We start from the raw sequence: 21,443 nt of genomic DNA, 5'->3' as shown, positions 1-21,443 counted from the left end.
GCATCTCCCGTACCTGACGTAGGCAAGTAGCGTAGTGTTACAGACTACATGACGTAGAAATACCGGGAACCCATTTGAGTGTTGCAAAATGTTTATGTGAATTCAACGCTTCGATGGCCAACATAAACTTTTGAGTCATAGATTCATATAGTTTTGGGTATTGGCGAGTATAGAAAACTCAATGACACAAATCCCCTGTTCATATTATTAGCCTCTTGTTTTCATTTATATTTTTATTTTCTATATTTTCCGGCTTCTGCAATCATAACATTGACAGGTACAGTTCCTTGAATGAGATACATGAATTTTTAACGAAAGCTGTAAATAGTTTTAATACTGAGATAGTATAAACTGTTGACTTCTCAACTCTGAGCCCTTTACACCTAGCAACCAAGCTACAACATAACGCCTAATCCGCAACGAATTTCATGCATATCTCCCCCTAACATCAGATAACATTGATATACACTAGTTGTCATAGATATCCAAATAAACCAAACATCAAAGCGACTTTTAAAGAGAGTAAAGACTACTGCTACACACGTTTTTTTTTTTTTTTTGCTATTTTGTAGTTACTCCGAAGCACGAAGTATGCTTTAATTTCAGACGTGTTATTAAAGTATTTAAATGTTTATAATGCTGATAAAGCATTAAAGGTGTGAGAAAAAGTTGCAATGTGTAATAGTCCTTGAGGTCTTAAAACTGTTTGGCAAAAATTGAAAAAAAGAGAGGCTTATAGACGGGTCTCTTTGTTTGGAGGTCTGTTTTTCGCGCTATGCGTCATGGGTATTTTGCCAGGGTATATAAACGAAGGTCGCTTGTTTCCGCTCAGTTCTAGTCATGTCTCGATAGTCAGCTGATGTTTGTAGAACTATAACCCCTTGAAATCCGCCATCTTGAATCCACATAGGGTTATCCCAATGAAGACAGCCGAAGGAGACCACTACATTATCCCTTCTAACGTTCCAGCTTTCTTAGTGAAGCTATGGAAGTTGGTAGAGGATCCGCAGTACGACATGCACATCTCATGGAACCGGGTACGCGATCATTATTTGTTTTGCTGATAATTTCAGCACGGATTAAAGAAAGAAGGCGACGGAGTGTAGCTCTTAGCTGCAAACTGGGTCTTTTAGAGGATGCTGGAGTGGATTTAAATGATTTAAGCTAGGGAATCTATCGTTTTTCTTTCAGATTGGATCGGGGTTCCTGGTCCACGACCAAGCGACATTCGCGCGGGAGATTTTACCGAAATATTTCAAGCACAACAACTTTGCAAGCTTTGTCCGACAGCTCAATATGTGTGAGTAACACTTTATTCTGTCCTTAAAGTAAACAACGTAAAAACATTGCATTTAGATACCGTGTGAAAATAGTATGGCATGAGGGAACGGATTAATCGAGTCAACTAAGCGAGACTAAAATAAGCCCTAGAGGGGTTTCTTGCATGGGCAAAACATTAACGTAGCATTCCTACTATTTTACTTAGAAAATATATGGTATATGCTAGTGAGAGTCTAAGATCTACACTAGGATAAACTTAAAGAGAAAACTTGAAGCTATATTTTTATTTGGCGCTGACTAAAAATATCCAGTGTTTACCATTAACGTGGTGTTATGTGTTCGTGTCTGCCTTAAAAATAGAAGGGAAGGAAGGAGTGTATCGAAACCGAAATAATTCTATTTTTTACGCAATAAACCTATTTGGGCTTGTGAGAACATCGAACTGTTCACATAAGCGCCTTAGAGCTTTCAGACGGTACAATAATTACTACCATATGATAAGTTATAGTATGAGAAAAAATAAAATAAAATAAATATATAGCAGCAATTCCACATGCTTAAGTCTGCGTGATCATTTGGCCCTAAAACATTCTACAAGCCATAAAACTGATTTTAAGCAGATTATATGTTGTTAACGGACCGGTATTTCTCAAGGGAGCTAGTGTTGTTTACCAGTATGGTATTGTACTAAAGATACTAGCCCACCCCTCCCCTGTTTGGCAATGCATTAACTTTTCTCGTTTGGCAGGTACTATATTATAATATTTTATTCACGATGAAAATGTAATGGCCAACACTGCAAACTTTCAAATTAAAAAACAGTTTGAAAATTTCATTCTTGTTTTCAAAATCTTATAGATTCTGTTTTCCGGCACTAAATATTATTTGAATAGATTAGAGTCAAATTATGATGGTTTCTAGGCATATGATTGAAAATTCTTAATTGAAGTAACGCTTGTACAGGTGTTATTTCCAGCCCTGTTGTTGTTGTTGTTGTTTTTGTTGTAGTATCAAGGGTTAAATAATAAAAAAATATAGCATTCTTTTTCTACGCTTGCATTTGCTTTTTTATTAATACAAGCAATGATGCTAGATAATGGGATGATTTTATATGATGTGGTAGAGTATAATTAATTATTTGTGAAAATAAAGGCAATAAGTCAACTTTAGTAAAGACCACCAGGAGGATAATAATAAAATTAATCAAAGTTTTTCTTTTTTTTTGAAGAAATTTCACAGATATCTATGATTGCTTTAGTTTCAACACAGGGAGTTGCCAATTGTAGAATTTTTGTACTCACAATGTTTTTTAAGGTAGTTGTATTAATGAACCTGGCATAAATAAGTACTCTTCTACAAGTCATAATCATTTAAAAACTTGAATAATGCCATGAAATCACTGGAAGGGTTGCTTGTTTTGATGGAATTGTCCTCCCTTTGACCTGTGCATCTACAATATCAGTCAATGATTGCCCCTCCATTTGCAATGTCTGACTGTGCGCTGTAATTGATACAACACAACAAATCTATGCTAGAATGAAACATCAAGGGGAGTTTTGAAGCTATTTGTTGGCAGGATACCACAAGAGATTGAGATTTATTGATATTGTGTCACTTCTGCTCCAACCACAATGCTTTGAATAATAAATCATTTGAGCATTTTTATCTGGAACTGATGGGGTTTGACAGATGAAAAAATATCACCGAAAATTATTTATGCTAATTAATGCAGTATTGGTGCATAAAATATCCCTTAAATAGACATTCTAACCATATATCACCTGCATTCACCCCATTTACTGCATCATATAGTTATGAAAGTTAGCATTTCTTTCTGATACAATACAGGACAACCCTAGAGCGAAAAATACAGAGCTTGAGAGTGAGATTTAGGAATTGAAAGTGAGATTGTTATTTGGGAAGGAAAATCCCAAAAAAGGCTCAGGCTGTATGTTTGTCAAAATGTTTTTAAAATGAGTTAAGAAATGCATCCTGATTCACTATTCTTTCCCATGTTATTCATTCCCCCCATCCTCCGTCACCATACAGTATAGATATAGATAAAAGAGAAGATTAGAATACCAATAGTATGTATATCACCCTGTGCATACATTCATCTTTTTTCAAATCATTGCACTTTTATGAACTTCATGAGAAATTTAAATCCTTTCAATATGTTTTTATATATTTTGTTGTTGTTTACTAGGAATCCTTATATTTTGTTAATCTGTTTTAAGAATTCTTTCAACGTTTTGGGATTTGATGCAAAATTTCATCGTTCTGCATTACTCATTTCATCTTTCCGTGTTCTAGGATTGCCTGCCACACACGTTTTGGATAGCACAACTAAAAAAACACAAATGGTAAAAAAAAGTAGTAAAAGTTTTTTTTTTAATCATACCAAGAAATCACTCATAACTTGTTTACAGCAATTTGTAGCTTCAACTAGCTTGATACAATTTTCGTTCCACCACAGTAGGCAAAGTAGCATAGGATTATATAATATACTAAATTACTAGTTAACGCTTGAGTTAGTACTCAAGTTGTTTAAGGGGGTTCTTGAGTTAGTCTCGCATGATATGCTAACAAACAGAAAATAAATATTTTGCTACCCTTAAGTGTGCATGCTAGAAAGATAACTGACATATTTGATTTTTTTTTTAAATTTAATATAATGTATAAACTACTGCAAGCTAATATGCAAATACGAACATTTGCCACCACTCTATATAATAGACTATATTTAGCTTACTAATACTATACATAGCTTGGCCAATCCAAATGTAGTACTCTGATAATATTGTACTAAGTGGACTTTATTCAAAGTTGTTAAACCCTCAAATAGGCAGACTATCCACTCAAAAGGTGGCTATTTGAGAAAAAAAAATTCACATTTTGTGGGCCTTTGTCTTCAAGTGCAAGTGTGATTATTTAAAAAATAGATTCTTGTTTGTGTTTCTCAAATAGATGCACAAGTGCGAACAAGGATTATTTGACAAATAATTATATCATCATTATGTAAATCTGTCTAGTTTTCATTAATGATTCATGTAATTATACCTTCTTACATTTTGGCAATCATAGTGTTTGTTTTACCACAGGTAGCCCAGGCTCACGGTGAGTGTAGGTTTATTACAGAGTTTGTATGAGCGAGCAAATCTCGTTGAAATAAATATTCTGATTTGAAAATAAAACAGTAGCTTGACGTTTCTGCTACTCAAACCCGCCATTATTTGCCATTCTAAGCTGTTTTAGCAGCTGCGAATTTTTCCCATCGCCTTCTGTATATAAAATAGACAAGGTTGCAAACTCCGACAACTGCCAAATTCCAAAGTCCTCAACAAATCCACTGATCCTTATGAAATTCAGACTTCTACACTCGCCGTGAGCCTGGGCTACCTGTGGTTTTACTAGTGTTGTTGTAAATAACTATATATATATAATATATATTTTTTGGAATGTTCATAGTTGTCTCATTGTTTAAACTCTCTTTTCCTGTCAAAGCAGTATAATGAATATTTGACATGTATTGACTTTTAGATGGCTTCCGCAAGGTGATAGGTGCGGAGCAGGGAGGACTCCGCTCTGACAATGATGTTTGGGAGTTTCACAACCCGAACTTTCAGTGTGGTCAGCCGCAGTTGCTTGAGAATGTCAAAAGAAAGGTATCACTCAATTTAATACCTGATGATTATGATGATGTTCACAATATAATACCTGATGATGATGATGATGTTCACAATATAATACCTGATGATGATGATGATGATGATAGTAATAGAAATAGCAATAGTAATAAAAAATAGCAATTGCAATAGCAATAGCAATAATAGTAATAAGAAATCATTTGATTTATAATGCTTTTTTTTCACTACATACCCAATTATTATGGAGGTGAACCACTGTGTATAATTTGTATAAAATCAAAGAGTCCACCAAAGAATCAACCATAAATTTTCATATTGTGCTAACCATATTGCGCTCAGCAGGCGGCACCAGAGGAGAAGAAAATGAAGAATGAGGATGTAGCCAAAGTGCTGAATGAGGTGCAAGACATGAAGGGGAAACAAGACGAAATGACTGCCAAACTAGACCAAATGAAGAGGTACCGTATGCGCTGGATTGGTAGCTGCCACAGGCATTTCTTGTAGCCTACCATGCTACATTTCATGATGTCATCCAGTATATAAAGGACATTCTTTGCTCTTTTAAAGCATGAAGGGAAAACACCCCTGATAGTTAAACTTACTAAATGTTTCTTTTGTATATACAATCTGGTAACATTCCTTTTTTTTCAGGGAGAATGAAACACTGTGGAGGGAACTTGTTGATCTGCGATCAAAACACACAAGACAACAGACTATTGTGAATAGGGTATGTTATGGCAAATATGTAAATTGAAACGATGTTAGATATGTGAAGACAAGTCAAGGGCATAGCTATGGAGGGGGAATTGGGTCTAAAATGCAATCAAATCAGATGACATTCTATCGGACCAACTTTTCAATGCAATCGAATCAGATTCGATTGCATTGAAAAGTTGGTCTGAGAGAATGTCATCCGATTCAATTGCATATTAGACAGTCCCCCATCCATACCTGGCCCTCACTGTAATGTTGCAACATTTCTATTTTCATTATATTTTATTACTTTCTAACAAAGCATTGATATTTGTCTATTCCTATAGCTCTTCCAATTTCTGATGCGACTTGTCTACCAAAATGAGTCAAGGCTAGCAAATAGGAAAAGGTACAGTCGGGAATATTCCTGAAATCTGCCCACCCAGGTGTCTTAGGTGTAAAATAAAAAGAAAAAACTTGTCCAAGCCCAAAGCAACCTGGGAAGGTTCAATGTTCATGCAACGGACCAAGGGAAGGGTCCTACCCAAGCCTTTTATCACACTTCTCACAAGTCGCTTGATGATCCTTGCCCTATTTGCGGAGCTTAAGGCAGTCCTAATGATTCTACATTATATGGTTGTATAGTGTGTGGCTGTTGCTTTTCCAACTCACAGATTTTGGCACTGTTTATGTGTAGGGTATTTATGTGCTGTTTCAAAGTTGTTATGTGCTTTTTGAAACTAAATACATGCAAATAAACAAAGTCAATCAATCTACTGGGTGAGCAGGGTGTGCATTAACTCCCCACAGTGCCACAAAAAGGGTTATTTCTTATTCAAGGATAAACATTACTATTCTTTTTCCTTATGATACTGTTCTTATAACTGTGCACCCCATTCAGTAAACCCTGGGTACGCGCCAGAGCATTTTGGTTAATCTTACTTTTACTGTGCCATCCTGGGATGCAATAACTCGTTTTTAAGATTCTCTATTCTTATATTTTTATTGTCTGATGTAGGTTGATGATTCAAGATAGCTCAGAACAAGAGCAAGCAGCCAAGCGAGCCCGCCAGGAGTATGCCGCACACCACACAGTAACCCGGTCACCAACAAGCTCAGGTCCTTCGCCTGCCTATAGTAGTCCAGGGGTGAGCGTCTGAGTCGAAAATTGTTGTTATTCGGGGGGGGGGGGGGGGGGGGGGGTTGGGATTCTGCATTTTAGTGATGCCCTTACATTATATTTAACAAATTGCCAGCTACCTTATTTACTCATGTATAATATGCACCCTGATTTTCAGGTCATTTTCAAAAATAATAATAATAATAGAAAAGTATCTACATTTAACAAAAAAAAATCCTAGATGAGAAGTATGTTGAAAGATAACCATTACATTCGGCTTGAAGACATTCATAAGAAGTAGACTTCTTCTTGCCCGAGTCCTTTTTGGCGTGCCCCCCAGATGTTTTCTTTAATTTATATTTGTTATATCAAAATGACCCCTCACAGAGTTTAAATAACTCGACTAACTTATTCATGTGTTGAAATACTCAAGAGCTTTCTGTTATTTTAATTATTATGCAAATTTTTTACCTCTCAAACAAGAAGTTTCATGTATAATACGCTCCCCAATTTTGGACAACATTTTTTTATGAAAAAATGGATATTATACATGAGTAAATACTGTATATGCTGTAGGGAAAATGGATAATGTATGTTCTATGTATTTAGTTGATCAGGTGTTCTATTTCCTAAAAGAATCCTGTAACTTTATGGCATCTTCAACTTTATTTGTCCCCACAATGCAGCTTAGCTAATTCTGTGTTTCTTTTGGCAGCCAAGTACTCAGACATTGACAATATCTGATGTATCCAACACTCCAAATGGTATGCTAGTGTTTGTATTTATACTCAAAAACAAGAGACAACAAATGACAAAATAGGAGTACAGTAACTAACATGCTGTACAAAAAATTAACAGCTAGGAGATAGGAAAAACAATTAAACACTTAGTGATAAATAATATCCATTCCCAAACTGCGCAAGTCTGGCCTTTGTGGACACTTTCTTAAACTGATCCTTTGTTGAGATACAAAAAAAGTTAGCTTTTCTTTTTTAACGCTTTATGGGCAAGCAAAGCGGAAAACAAAAGCATTTGAAGTATGCACTTGGTCTACAGGTCCATTTATAACGGACTTACCAGATGATGAGGACATCAGCCGTAGGGTTGCGTCAGCTCATCGACCTGTTATAGTACTTCATGAAGACAGCTCTAATAGAGTGTCGCCCTGCCCTATTGTAGAAAGCCCTGTTACTACTCAAGGTTTGTGCGGAATTGTGGCTTGGGTAACAAAAAAGTTTCTCTTAAAAACAAAATGTTTTCTATGTAGTATACTCGAGATGTTTTCATTTTGGTTTGTTTGCCCATATCCAATGTACAGTATACCGTTATAAATAGAAACCATGCGAATAACTAGTGTGAATAAACCAAGGACCTCCTTAAAATTCTTAACCTATCTTTTTCTAATCAGGAGCATGTTTTTTGTCAAGAAAAGTGCACATTTTGGAGAGTCAGCCACGCTTTTGTTATTCTTTTCATTTAATATAAATAACATGTAATAGTTATCTAGAAATGAAGTTGTACTTCATTTACCAAATTAAAAAAATCTGAAAACATTACAATAGCTCCCTAAATTACTTTATTATCCAATGAAAATGGTTTCCTTTTCACACTTGGTATTTTGTGGTGGCTGCCAAAAAATATTTGATGGAGTTGGGGTCGTTTTTAAATGCACTAGCCTGATACATAAAAGCATGTAAATCTTGGCTTGAGTATTTTTGTTAATTTTTTTTTTGAACCTCCTGCTGTAAAAAAGACTAAATTCTTGCAATAATTCAGCAATGAAAACAGCACCAACTTTGACTTACATTTGACTTACATTCCTGTTGGTTACACACCTTAAAACACCATATAATTTATCAATCATTGCCAGAATCATTGCCAATCATTGACAAAACTTGTTTAATGCTGGGGCGACAGTGCTGAATAACGTATGCGTATGCGCGTGCTCTGGCGAAAACAAACACAATCGTAGTGTTGAATCGTTCGAGTAAAGGTATGAAAGGCTGACTTCAGTTGCTTTTTTGACTTACTGTACAGCATTAAAACCATACTGTAAAAAAGATGACAGATTTGTTTGATAATGTGGGAGTCAAAGAAAATTATAAGTTTGATCTAGTTTTCTTAGCATTCGCCAAAATGTAACAGCTCGCCTGTAAAATGCCGCCATTTCAAAACAAAAAGGCTGGTTTAACCTTGCGGTACTGGAACTAGTCTTGCGTTTTTCAGTTCTGTCTGCTGGGGGTGCTGTATGGGCTTTACAGAGAACACTAAAACTGCAATCTAGTCTTCATCTGTTACGTATAATGTAGTCTTAAGACATGCTCTAATGTTCTTTATGCTTGCACAGGGCCAAGTTATCACACATCTCCGCCCGTTCACACCACGGGTGTGGTCACCTTTCCCGAGGAGCACCCCCAGCAGCAGCCGTCCGTCATCCACCCATCGCACATAGTGGAGCCAGTGCACTACGAGGACTCTCCTGGCCGACGAGTGCTTGGACTGTCCAGACAGTACTCTGAGGAAGATGGGGATGGGTAAGGCTTTATTCTCTGGATAGTGATTAGACCACCCTGCAGGCTAGTACCCAGGGGGGTGCAGGAGGTGCGAACACCCCCCAACCCACACACACACCACACAATGGCAGAAAATCCATTTCATGGACGACAACGTGCACGACATGCTATTGGCAGACAAAACTATGAAGCATAAGCGAAGTATATAAAAAAAAAAACATTCTAGATCACTCTGGTATGTCATAAACCTATAAGTACAACGTTTTTGTAGGCAAATCCCAGAATAAACGCCCCGTTGAGAAATTGCAATGGCAGAAAAAAAATCCCAGATTTTTAGCAGAAAACTCACCCCCCCCCCCTCCCCCCCGGAAAAATTAGGTCCGCTTTTTCGGATGTAGCCGCCCCCCTAAGAAAATGCATGGGTACGGGCCTGCCCTGACCTGTCAAAAAATGATAATTACGTATAATGATTTTATTACCCCCAAAAAATGATCCCTCTATATTAGCTACCTATTAGACCACCCAAAAGCAGTGCAGTATTTTTAGTTTTTAATGTTTCAAATGAGGGCATCTGGTTTTTACTTTTATGTACGCAATTTGCAAACATTGTAGTTCCGTCCTGTTACCTTGCTATAAATTTGCTTCTTTGTATTTCTATAGTAACCGAAATTCCCTGGGAGAGCACATTGACTACATCTCGGCTAACTTGGATTCACTACAGCAAGTACTGCAGAACCAGCAGACATTATTGGACGCCTCGGGATTCGGAGAGGTGTGAACTAAAAAAAAAGCTATACTTGACTATGTTAGGAAATAAAAAGCCGCTTGGTTCGTGTTTTACATTGTGAATGGAACACTTTTCCTTCTATTGTTAAAAAGGGAAAGGGAAAGGGATTCGTCACCGCCACCTAAATGCACACACATTGGTGCAAAATCTCCCAGATGATTTGCGCACAAGGCTTATTTAAGTGTTGTCTTTTTTTCAGTTTTTGACGTCAAATTCAGACCCTAGCTTCTCTCCTTCATCCATCCCATCTCAACAAGTAAGCCAAACCTTCTCTGCCATGATGTGTACTCACGCGTGCCTTTTGAGAAGCGCTGGCCTAGAATAGAGACCTTAAGATCCAGGTTTTTCACGATTTACGGCTGACCGCAAACCTCAAGCGGTCACGTGACCAGGGCTTGCCGTCGCGCTTGCCGTTCGAAGGTCACGTTTTGTACGGCTGGGACCACTCCTAGAAGTAAGTCATTTACGGCAAGGTTTTTCGTATTCTTGAACACCGAAATCCCACGTTTAACACAGAGAGTTAGCTTTTACTATGTGATATTTGTTTTACAATTGAAAAATACTTTTGAGAATGATTTTATTAGCGCAAATTCACAGTGGTCGGCATGAATGAAAACAAACATGGCGCCAGAATTAAAGCTTCTTGTTAAACCAGTGTTGCTTCGAAAAAAATCTTAAGCTTATCGATGCCAAGACCTTTTTTCTTACCAGTTTTGTTATAGCGATGTTATTTACACGTTTTAGATGGGTCCTTTTAGATGGTAATTGCTATACAATGATGTGTGCAAAGAACCTCGAATCTTAATTTAAAAAATAGGCATACGTCTAACGTAAAACCGCAATACGCGGGCTGGGTTTGCCGTTCGCAGTAAACTGGTCAAACCTCGATTAAGGTCTTTAATAAGCTAGCTGCTGTTACTGCTGTAATTTGTAATTTCTTATAAAGGATATTGGCACAACATTTGTATTTACAAATTATTGGTAGAAATTTCAAAATGCCTAAAACCAGGGAAGTGCTGCTGAATGATATTGTCGTAGCAGCTTCCCCAAATCATCCGATTAAAATGTATACTTTCTCGTTCTTGGTATTTGGCTAGGATGACAAAATGGCAGCTGAACTTTTCAGTTCAAAATGCTATGATTGGTATGTTCTAACATTGCCGTCTTCACTCCAGGATCTGCTGGATGCTATCGCCGATAGAGCAGTCCCTAGTCCCATGCCCCCCGCTGGCCAACACGGTAAGTGCCGCTAAGACTTACGGGAAATTCTATCCTGATGAAAGCAGTATTGCCAAAATGCCGTAGAATTATATTAAGTGATATAGACAATCATTATTCATGTATTCTTAGTGTCGGACGATAACTGTAAAAGACCAGCAACATTGAAGAATTATATTGATCGGGGCTATCAACATTTTGTCCAATAATATATATTTTTTTATCGAGTATTTTAGTGATTGAAGTTACTTAACTTGAAATGTGCATGTTTATTTCACATTTCAAGTTTATTCATTACTTTTCTAAGCATATACTGAAACTGATAGAATAGTCTAGTAGGGACGGATCGTTTTTACAGAAAAATATGTTTTGAAAACAAATATCATTGGCTCATTGGGTGCGAACTTTTCCTAAAGCAGGCGCGTTAACCTTTTCGTGAAAAAAAATATCTAAGCTAAGCTAGGCTACACAATCCAAAGCAACAATACTTTTTGTCATTTCTATCTTTTTACGTATCTACCCGTTTATGTCGTGTTTTCACCCGGATGTGTCTTTCGCTTATCCCCAGGCCACGAGTTGGTTCAGTACGGCCAGGGTCCTAGCAATATGCAACGCCCCATGAGGCACCGCGAGCAGGAAATCCCAGGCTACGGTCGCAAAGCTATGGCCTGGTCGCCTGGCACCTCCCAGCAACAACAGCAATACGAAGCCGAAGGCAACCAGCGAAGTCCCTACGATGTCCAGGAGCTTTTCAATGGCTAGTAGTGAACTGCTACTAGCACTGAATAATGACTCTGGTATCGCACCCGGTCGGCCAGAGCCAATCAGCGAAGCCCTGACGATGTCCACAAGCAGCCTCCTTATAAGGTTCCCTGTGCCCGGAGATGAAGTGTGCAGAATTGCGGGGTCTGGAACGAGCGGAATTGTTACTCCACGGTTACGAAAATGGAGACCCAGCGAGTTTTTTTTAGGTCTCCAAGTTGATGGGAGGGCTAAAACGGTCGGTTCGTCGAGCAGGGGTATCTAGGTGAAATTTGTTGAGGTTTCGTTGGTTTGGTTTTAGCTAATGGTTGGACTCCATCCTGTGGGTGCATTTGCTGTAAGTCATGTGAATGACAGGGATTGGTCCCGCCCCAATCATTTTACATAATTGGGGAACCGACACAGGATTAAAATTTTATGTTGTACGCGTATCAGAAAACGTTTCGAGCATTAGAAATTCGTCGGAACAAAAAAAAGATGTCCATGTAAATGACGGCTTACGCATTTCGTAAGACACAAACGTACTTCTAAGTTAATCGGGCTTTGAACCACTTTGGCCTCTCAGCTCCTTGTGTAAGGAAGGACTCACCGCGTGACGACTATGTCACGCAAGTGGTTTGGCTTCCAGCTCCTTGTGTGACTAGACTCATCACGTGGCGACTGTGTCACGCAAGTGGTTTGGCTTCCAGCTCCTTGTGTGATAGGACTCATCACGTGACGACTGTGTCACGCAAGTGGTTTGGCTTCCAGCTCCTTGTGTGATAGGACTCATCACGTGACGACTGTGTCACGCAAGTGTTTTGGCTTCCAGCTCCTTGTGTGACAGGACTCATTGGCACCCGAGTAAAATCCCAAAACACGGCATCAAAGAATTAATTTTTATCGTGGATAAGGAAAATATATACAAAGTCTGCTTCCTGGCCTGTGCATATGTGATAGTATTCTGCTTTTTTATAAGAAAAAAAGGAATTTCATCGCCACAGGTTAAGTGAAAATGGAATTTATTTGCCAACTCTTACAGCCAAAGCAATTGAAAATGTTGCGTTTTTCATTCATTTTAATTAAGTAATAATTTAAACTGTTCATTTCTCCACGCGCACAAAAAAACATATCCGGCACTCAACTTTAAACTGAACCAATTAAAGGTTTTCTTTGTTTTTCGTTAAAACCTTGAAAACAAGTTTTATTCAGAGGGAGGACCTAGAGGGAAGGCCAAAACCATCTGAGTAAAAAAATCTAGAAGTTCATTGGCCAAATATTGAGTGGCCGATATGAAAATATAGGAAGTCAGGCCGCGTTTTAACGGTTTTGTCTAAAATCAAAACTACCTCAATATGTCGTATGGCTAAGTTTTATATATCATTTTATGTAGTATACATAGTGGATCAGAACCATTTATTTTAGTTTAAAGGGTTTATATATGCTATGATAATGAATGAGTCATTACTGAAAAAGATGTAAAAAATTAAAGTCAAGAGTTGCAAAACATGGTATTGTTAATGTGTTGGCATTTTATTTATCAACGCACCACACTCTAGGGCGGTTGTGTGTTGGGGGGGGGGGTATTTGGTAAAACAAAAATGGAAATCTTCAAAATGTATAAATTTCGATGGATTCATAATTACTTCAGTAAACTTCTTGCTAATATGCTTTTTCGTTAATTTGGTGAAATTTGAAATTTATAGTTAACTAGGCGCGGCTGACAGTGCTGAAAAACGCAAGACTAGTTCCAGTACCGCGCGGTTAAACCAGCCTTTTTGTTTTGAAATGGCGGCTTTTTATCGGCGAACTGTAACATTTTGGCGAATGCTAGGAAAACTAGACCAAACCTAAGGCTATAATTTACTTTATGACTCTCTCATTATCACCCAAATCTGTCATCTTTTGTACAGTATGGTTTTAATGCTGTACAGTAAGTCAAAAAAGCAAATGAAGTCAGCCTTACGTACCTTTACTTGAACGATTCAACACTACGATTGTGCTTGTTTTCGCCAGAGCATGCGCATACGTTATTCAGCACTGTCGGCGCGGCTTACAATAAGAACTGACCGACTTTTTCAGCGATCGAGGGGGTGCGCGCGCACCCTTTACATCCCTCAGGTACGCGATTGCCGCCAGACCTACATTAAGAATGCAGGTGCAGACAATTAGAGTGATTACAAGCCCTCTGTAGAAAAATCAGACAGCATTTATTATTTATGACAAGAACACATTCAGTTTGCATGGTTACTTAAACAAAACTCAGAAATAAAACAAGCGGAGTGCACACAGAACTGCGAGAAAGAACATACCCTTCACACAGCTCAAACACAGGTGAACTACTGAGGTACAGACTTCGTAAAATGCCAACGGGAAGATATTACACACTTACTTGTCGCCCGGGTCAGGATAGCAAAAAAGCGACAGTGTATTCTTATTCGCGGAGTGCGCAAACCGGAGCTAGTTTAGGCCCTCCTCGCAGATTGACTGCAGTTAAGGAGACCTTGTACAACCCCAAACTGCCGACATTAAGGCGCATGGATATGGATGAGGCAATGCGGCTTCTGCCGGACGAACACTCGCGATTCATGACACAACTGAGAAAGGGTAAGTTTACTTTTATTTCCCCCGTCTATAGGACGTTACCTGTATTTCTCCTACCATCTATAACGATAAGAAAGCAAAATATTCTCTCTTGATTTAGCCAAGAAAATAAAGTAATCTGTCATGAAAATGTGACAAAGGAAAAATTTAGTCACTTTCTTAGAGAGAGGAGAAAGCAAATATTTTTTTTATGAAATTTAAAGGAAGTAAAATATATAGAAAAATAGAATCGCTCTTAGAATTCATTTGAACAAAAACAATGTCGTGTAAAATCTTGCACAATCCTGAAACTGTGTCTAAAATTCCACTGATATAGGACTCGCGAGACGAAAAGTGTTAAAGTGTAGCTGCGGGTTAATGTTAAAGTTCTAGACATTGATGTTAGAAACGGTCGAGAAAAACATAACATGGTGGTTACATAGATTCCAACAAAGAAAACATAACATTCTTTTTCAAGACATTCATTTATAATTCAGTTTCTTTCGGGCGGAGGAACAGCAGTAAGGAATAAACTATGTAGTCAGCAGAGTAGTGTCACGCAGCTTTCGTTACACATCCTACGGCATTTCCCCCTTATTTTTCTTTGTTGTTTTACAGTGGAGTTTTTGGATTGAAAGCTTTGCATTTCCACGCAGAAACAAAAATTGCATTATGCAATTAGTGTTTAAAAGTCTTTGGCGTAAATCACGATTACTTGTTTCCTAGACAGGCAATATTGTCTTAATTCTTACAAAGCACAATTATCACTCACTGGCATATGTAATAGCTTATTTCCGATTGTACTATTGTATAACTTCCAATGATGCACTTTAGGCGCCAGTAACTATCGCACGAGAGTGTCTTTTTTCCTGGGTCAGATAAGATGGTAAACATTAAAAATGTTATGATTTCAGACAAAAAAAATCTTTGGCGCATTAGTCCTTTGCAGAGTTGGATACACACGATTAAGGAAAATGTTTTTTTTAATGGCAGCGCAATATAGTTTTGCGAACTTTGCCTGCAGGTCTCAGCGCTATGCGCACGCGCTATTCAACATCTTGGCGGGAATTGTCACGTAATCTCCATACTCGAGTGCCGATGCTCCCAGGTCACAACACCATGGTTACGAGATAGTTACACTCATCATACAATAGGTCTCGAATAAATAAACTCCAAATTACTTAATTCCTGTTTGATAACTAACTATCGAATCTAAGTACCAACACTTCGAAAATGTCCCGAGTTGCCCAGTCGTTTGGCAACAGACCTTACGATCGCCAAGGAGAGCGTTTTAGCCAACACTGTGTTGTTAGACCGCACGGTACAGATTACAACTACAGGCCAGCTAGGCGAATGATCGCTGCTGTGAAAGAAGGAATGGTCCATCCAAAACCTCCGACCTATAGAAGAATGGATATGGATTTTTTCCTCAGGAAACTACCGATTGAGCACTGTAGAAATTCCACTTCAAGAACCGCAGGTTTGATTTGGTTGCTGTTTACTCTCTTTTTGCAGTTGATATAACAAGTAAGATGGCTAACGTACATTGTCAGACGTAGTTTGTTAACAATGGTGTTTAATCAAATGTTTGCTCATAAATTTAAGATTGGGCTACGTATTGCTATAAACAGGAAACTTGAAGTGTTTTATTTATTAAGAAAAAGGCTAATAGGTTTGCTAAAATAAATGTAGTAATGTAAGTCTGCCCTTTAACTTTCGTCGTTTTATTTGTACTTAAAGCCTTTTTTTATTTCTTACTTTTGATAGACGCCTGATGTGTAAACATTATTCGATGGTAGGACATCGAAATTGTCTGCTTATGTTAAACGCGCACTTTGGAGCCGAAAAATGCGCAATTATGCCTAAAATACATAACCATTATCAGTTTTTGATATCTCTAAAGAAAACTAGGTCATCTACCAAGGATAATCGATAAAGCAGAGAGAGTTTCAAGTTTTTATTAAAAAAACACAACAAGCATTTGTTAAAATTCCCTTGGCATATTCACTGAACATTCAAACAAAAACTCTATTCTTTATGTATGTACGTTTATTAAATCTGCTAGATGTATTCCATTGTTTATCAATTCTTCTTCGATATTCCTAAAAGCTATAGACTAAGTTTTATTAAAAAATAATGTCCTGACCCTGAACTTTTCTTAAGGCTGTCTGGAACTCTTGACAACAGAAAGGAAATTCAAGCCGAAACGTCTGAGTCGAGAGCGACCTTTAGCTTTGGTGCAAAACTCTAAAAAAAAAGCACCACTTTATAAAGTGAAGCCCTCTCTCAAGACTGTGACCTTTAGAATGGCTCAATAGCGCGCGCTGCTCTGATTGGTCGACGAGACAATTAGAGCTCCTTGGGCTGTTAAAATTGATTGTGCGGGTATTAGCTAACAGACGGCTGATTTGTTTAGTGTTTTATGCCCAGTGCATAGCGTAGTCTCTTAGTTACAGCTCTGTAGTGTGTTCGAATAGAAATGGCGTTATATACAAGAGCTCCGGCGTGTCCAATTAGAGATTATAACTCCCATATGTTGGCATCGGTTAAGGATGGATTGTACCATCCTATGTTGCCCTCATTTCGGCGAATGGACATGGATACTGCAGCGCATAAACTACCTGAAGAACATAGCAGAACTACGACTCCACTAACGCGAAGTAATTAAGGCCATGCTCTTGCAATTAAACTCACAGTAGACTAACCAGTAGTTTTCATTTACAGAGGACTTCAGAACTGCTACGATTACTTTGTTCAAACCAGCAGAAACACCAATGTCTGGATCTGTAAGTATTGTAACTATGCCAAGTCGCTAGGCACCATACGAACTCTTGCTCACAAAAGCGTGTGTTTTCTTTATGTAGAGAATAACTGAGACCGGTCGGGACCTCCAATCTAGAGGATACACTCCTTTGGAAAAGGGGTAAGTCTATTTGAAATTATAAACATTCAGTGGGATTAAATTTCTCTGAATAAGAAATTCTTGGAGGTGTCAAGTTTATTTGAAATTATAAACATTTAGTGGGATTAAATTCCTCTGGATAAGAAATTATTGTAGGTGTCACTTTAAGTAACTCGACAAAAAGAAAACTTTGTTGCCCATTGGAAAAATAAATGGAGAGTACAATGTACAAGTCAAAGAAAGGCAAGCAAGGAAAAAACATATTTGTTTTATTTTTGGTATAAAAGTTACCTATAGAAGTTTTCAAACTTTTCTAATCAGCTTTCATGGTTTCGACGGGTTTCGCCGGACATTGTAGGGTTACATTGTGTCCCAGACGCTTCATCCGGCAGTTTACAATAACACAAAAATAGTTATCGTATTTTTTTAATTATATGATCTTATAAAGAAGGAGTTTTCTTTGCATTTATAATGTTTAATCAAACTTGTATGAAAACACGCGCAAAAAAGTATGGAAACGTTTCGCCAGCAAGATTGTAAAAATATAGCCTACCTCTACCAATAAAACTTTGCGAAAACACGGACGGAAAACAAAGTTCAGTTTCGGATTCCATGGTTTGTTGATATCAACTGATTTTCTGTTTACGGTTTTACAAGCGCTTTTCTGGATTACAGGGGTTAGCGTCGGGGCTTACTGATGGGTTGAAAACAAAAGGAATTACTTATTTTTTGTTTCCTAAGCTTTTGCAGTATTGGCTTTTGGTTGCAACAAGAGCTTGTTCATTATATCTTAGAATGGCCAATTATCTTAATGAGGCAATATCTAAGCTTGAGGGAGTTCTCTGATAAAAATCTGACCACTTGCAAAAAAAAAAATTATGCCTTTGCAGTATCCCCACGGGACGTTTATTGTCGGATTTGACTACATACCAGAGTGATCTAGCTTATGCTACGGACCCAGCACGGGAGCTTGTGGAACCCGATAATTTTCCATCGTTTTGCCCCAAGAGCAAACAATGACAAGAGACAGGCGCGTACCCAGGATTCGTTGAAAGGGAGTGCGCAGTCATAGGTTGAAAAAGAATAGCATTTGTCGTTCCTTCAATGCGAAATGACGCACTTTTTGGCTGCCAAGGCGAAGGGGATGCGCGCGCACACTGGGTACGCCCCTTATAAGGTGATTTTATTCAGCGTTTTTAGCAGCCCAAGTCGTACCCTGAGATCCTTCTTCACACTCAGGTTACCCATGTCGATGCGAGAGGATTTTTCAGCGAGTAGGCGGCGTTACGCAGGCTACGTATGGAGAATTTTTTTGGTTTCTGAGAGGGCCGTCGGGGGATGTACGGCCTGGTAATCAACCATAAGGGAGCGCGTACCACAGTAGCTATTAATAAGTTCATTATGTCACTAACGGTGTAATCCGTGCGACCTTGTGCGGTTTTTTCAGTGGTCTGGCAGACTTTATCAAGAGACAACAACCCGATGAGGAGGACTACAGACAGATAACACCATTTCCCACATCGCGAAATGGTAAAGTTTAAGTAGTTAGATATTCGTGCATTTTGCGAAGGAGTGACGAAAAAATTATCGAGTTTTATACCCACTTTTCACCAGTACAGTGCGTGATAGCTTTATTAAAACAGATTATCTGTCTATTTTTTATCTAGAACCTCGTGAGCCTTACAGCTACATGCCAGAGCAATATATCAACTACAGCACGGAGCAGCTCAAATTCAACAACTACGCTACGAGATACCTTAAGCCCAGAATCACAGGGGGGTGGAGGGTAAGTTTCTTGTTTGACTGCTAACCTACTCTCGTGTTTGTCGTCATATGCGTGCGCTAGGAAGGTATCAGGGGAGGTATGGCGTACTCAGGATCCCGAAACTCCATACTGTTAGCATATATACTAACCTTATTCAAGAAACGTTGTCAGTGCAAACGGCGAATTGCAATTTCAAGACCGAAATATTAATTATACCTATTTTTTATAAAAACGTCCAGCCTTCTAAGCATTGCCTTCTTTCGTGACACCTTTTCGGTTGTAGAATTTCCTTATGCCAACCGACATTTGCATTGACAACGTTTATTATTACTATAGGTTTTTATATAGTGGAATAGCACAGTAGAAATCAGCCGCGATATCATGTGGTATATGCCATATACAGGCGTTTTTCTTTTTCAATCTGTCTCGCAAATCGCATGCGTGTTTTTTACATTTGCTTGTTCCTCAATGTCGTTTCGAAAAGTAGAACGCACTTCTCCGATTTTCCACAAAAGTCGCGGGAAAAACTTGTGATATAGCGCGTGCAACTTGCAATTCTTCTATTATTGCGAGACAAGTTGCATCAAGTTGCGAGACAAGTTGCACCAGAGAGTCGAAATGTAAGAATTTATGATTTGGGGGGAGGGGTACAAGAATCAGGGTCTACTTTCTTTCTTTCTTATTGATTCCTCTTATATATCTTGAAGTATCCATCATGTAAAGATATTTTTGTTATCCAACAGTACTCACTAAAGCAAGAGCCCTTCGTAGATCTTCGTGGACAGAGACCCATCCCAGCGAATATTTAGTAAGTGGAAATTCTCGATGTTTTTTATTAAGCGACCCTTTTTTCGAATAATTGTTTGTTTGGTTGCAGCTCTCGATATCGTAATCCACACGCGCGCGACTGGTGAGTTACGCATAATTATCACATATAATTATAGCCATTACTGTTGTTCAATATTGTGCGAGCTTTCTCCAATAATTTCTGATTATAAAATAAATTTTGATTAGTGAGCTCGTTTCGGAAAAGTGGCGTGATTGGCTAGAGCCAGAAGGCGAGTTTTACTGCATATTAGTTTGGAAATTGTCCAAGAGCGTTCGAAGAATATTAAAATCCGCAGTAATACTAGAATCGCTTGGGATAGGCTACTAGGCCAGTTTTTGATAAAAAAAAAAATTAATATGTAAATGCCTGTTCGACGGTTCAGTTGAAGACAGACAGAAACTTACATTGAAATGAATATGTCTCGCTAATGTCATGCACGAGACTCAACATCTATAATGGAAAATGCGTGTACGATTTTTATGTACTCGTTGATGGGTTGGGATTGAAGTCATTCAATACTGATTCAAGTGCAGTGAAAAAATATCGTTCGTCCAATCAGAACCGCAAACGACTTTTCTTCACGGTGAAAAAACATCGTTTGCGAACGAACGAACGAAAATTTACTGAATTATGTTTTCAATGAGTATTTCTCGGTATGTATATAATAAATTTAATAGAATTCAATAGAACGCTAGTAGTCGAACAGTTCTAGCTTGCGTTTTTCGCACCTTTTGTACTGAATAAAACATTGAATGAATTTAGCTGAATTTCTGCGTATCATTTTAATTACGGTGCACCGTATCCAAAAAGTTTCGCACACACTAGTGTCACGGTTTTCAAACAAAATTAACGCATTGTCACCAGTTAACTTCCGGTCGGTTACGTAACAATCTCTGATGATTTTTAACGGAAATTGCGGAAAATATTTTAAAAGCAGTGTGTCTTTTGGAAGTTTCTTCGAGGATTTGACTGATAATTTAGCGGATGGCCCGTTTTATGGCGCAGATTCTAATAGATTCTTTTGTCTTTTGCGGTTGAGGTTTCCGAAGGACCTCCGGAAGTAAACTGGTGACAATGCGGCTTTAAGTATCCAAAACTGTGACTGTTTTGCTTTATTGATTGTTTTCTGTTTTTTTTTTTTTTTTTTTTTATCTTTTCTAGCTTGGCAAACAGCCCATGGAAATAGAGACACTAATTCGGCCACACCGAGAAAGCATTGGTCTTTTTTGTTGCTTAAAAAGAAAAGAGTTTAACACATTGTTATATCTAACTAGAGTGAATTTATCAAATAAACGATCGAATATCATTACTGTTAGTTATGTTCTGCTACTTGTTAGTTCTCAGTCCTTCTACCGTCTGTTTAT

General features: G+C 38.1%; 2 protein-coding genes across 6 annotated transcripts; both read left to right on the top strand.

Moving 5' to 3' along the window:
- Positions 1–810: 810 nt before the first annotated feature.
- Positions 811–13,507, top strand: LOC5519443 (heat shock factor protein). Of its 3 annotated transcripts, none has more exons than XM_001639355.3 (14): positions 811–1,037; positions 1,192–1,300; positions 4,822–4,946; positions 5,271–5,386; positions 5,580–5,655; positions 5,969–6,030; positions 6,640–6,769; positions 7,457–7,505; positions 7,798–7,941; positions 9,089–9,275; positions 9,915–10,026; positions 10,241–10,297; positions 11,217–11,280; positions 11,828–13,507. In XM_001639355.3, exons 1-14 carry the CDS (start codon positions 921–923, stop codon positions 12,019–12,021), a joined length of 1,542 nt encoding a protein of 513 aa, XP_001639405.3. In that variant the 5' UTR covers positions 811–920; the 3' UTR covers positions 12,022–13,507. The 3 variants fall into 3 exon arrangements, with proteins under 3 accessions (XP_001639405.3, XP_032220220.2, XP_032220221.2); XM_032364329.2 differs by having other exon boundaries at positions 5,268–5,386; XM_032364330.2 differs by lacking the exon at positions 7,798–7,941 and having other exon boundaries at positions 812–1,037; positions 5,268–5,386.
- A 766-nt stretch (positions 13,508–14,273) lies between these two features.
- Positions 14,274–21,385, top strand: LOC5519499 (testis, prostate and placenta-expressed protein). Of its 3 annotated transcripts, none has more exons than XM_001639354.3 (8): positions 14,274–14,607; positions 17,308–17,369; positions 17,448–17,506; positions 18,933–19,015; positions 19,153–19,271; positions 19,994–20,058; positions 20,128–20,160; positions 21,241–21,385. In XM_001639354.3, the coding sequence occupies exons 1-8, from the start codon at positions 14,364–14,366 to the stop codon at positions 21,263–21,265; spliced, it is 690 nt and encodes a 229-aa protein (XP_001639404.1). In that variant the 5' UTR covers positions 14,274–14,363; the 3' UTR covers positions 21,266–21,385. The 3 variants fall into 3 exon arrangements, with proteins under 3 accessions (XP_001639404.1, XP_032220223.2, XP_032220224.2); XM_032364332.2 differs by lacking the exon at positions 14,274–14,607 and adding an exon at positions 15,735–16,063; XM_032364333.2 differs by lacking the exon at positions 14,274–14,607 and adding an exon at positions 16,957–17,243.
- Positions 21,386–21,443: the final 58 nt, after the last annotated feature.

The sequence above is a fragment of the Nematostella vectensis genome, chromosome 13, assembly GCF_932526225.1.
Source record: "Nematostella vectensis chromosome 13, jaNemVect1.1, whole genome shotgun sequence".
Taxonomy (NCBI): domain Eukaryota; kingdom Metazoa; phylum Cnidaria; class Anthozoa; order Actiniaria; family Edwardsiidae; genus Nematostella; species Nematostella vectensis.
Note: the sequence above shows the minus strand (reverse complement) of the source record. Positions and strands in the feature narration are given on the sequence as shown.

What these genes read in the sequence shown, in the direction of transcription:
- LOC5519499 (XM_032364332.2), top strand. Translation starts at nt 15,817, where the DNA reads ATGTCCCGAGTTGCCCAGTCGTTTGGCAACAGACCTTACGATCGCCAA. An exon ending in TACACTCCTTTGGAAAAGGG is followed by an intron (nt 17,507 to 18,932) that starts GTAAGTCTATTT and finishes CGGTTTTTTCAG; the next exon opens with TGGTCTGGCAGACTTTATCA. An exon ending in GAATCACAGGGGGGTGGAGG is followed by an intron (nt 19,272 to 19,993) that starts GTAAGTTTCTTG and finishes GTTATCCAACAG; the next exon opens with TACTCACTAAAGCAAGAGCC.
- LOC5519443 (XM_032364329.2), top strand. Translation starts at nt 921, where the DNA reads ATGAAGACAGCCGAAGGAGACCACTACATTATCCCTTCTAACGTTCCA. An exon ending in TTGAGAATGTCAAAAGAAAG is followed by an intron (nt 4,947 to 5,267) that starts GTATCACTCAAT and finishes TATTGCGCTCAG; the next exon opens with CAGGCGGCACCAGAGGAGAA. An exon ending in TCTGAGGAAGATGGGGATGG is followed by an intron (nt 9,276 to 9,914) that starts GTAAGGCTTTAT and finishes GTATTTCTATAG; the next exon opens with TAACCGAAATTCCCTGGGAG.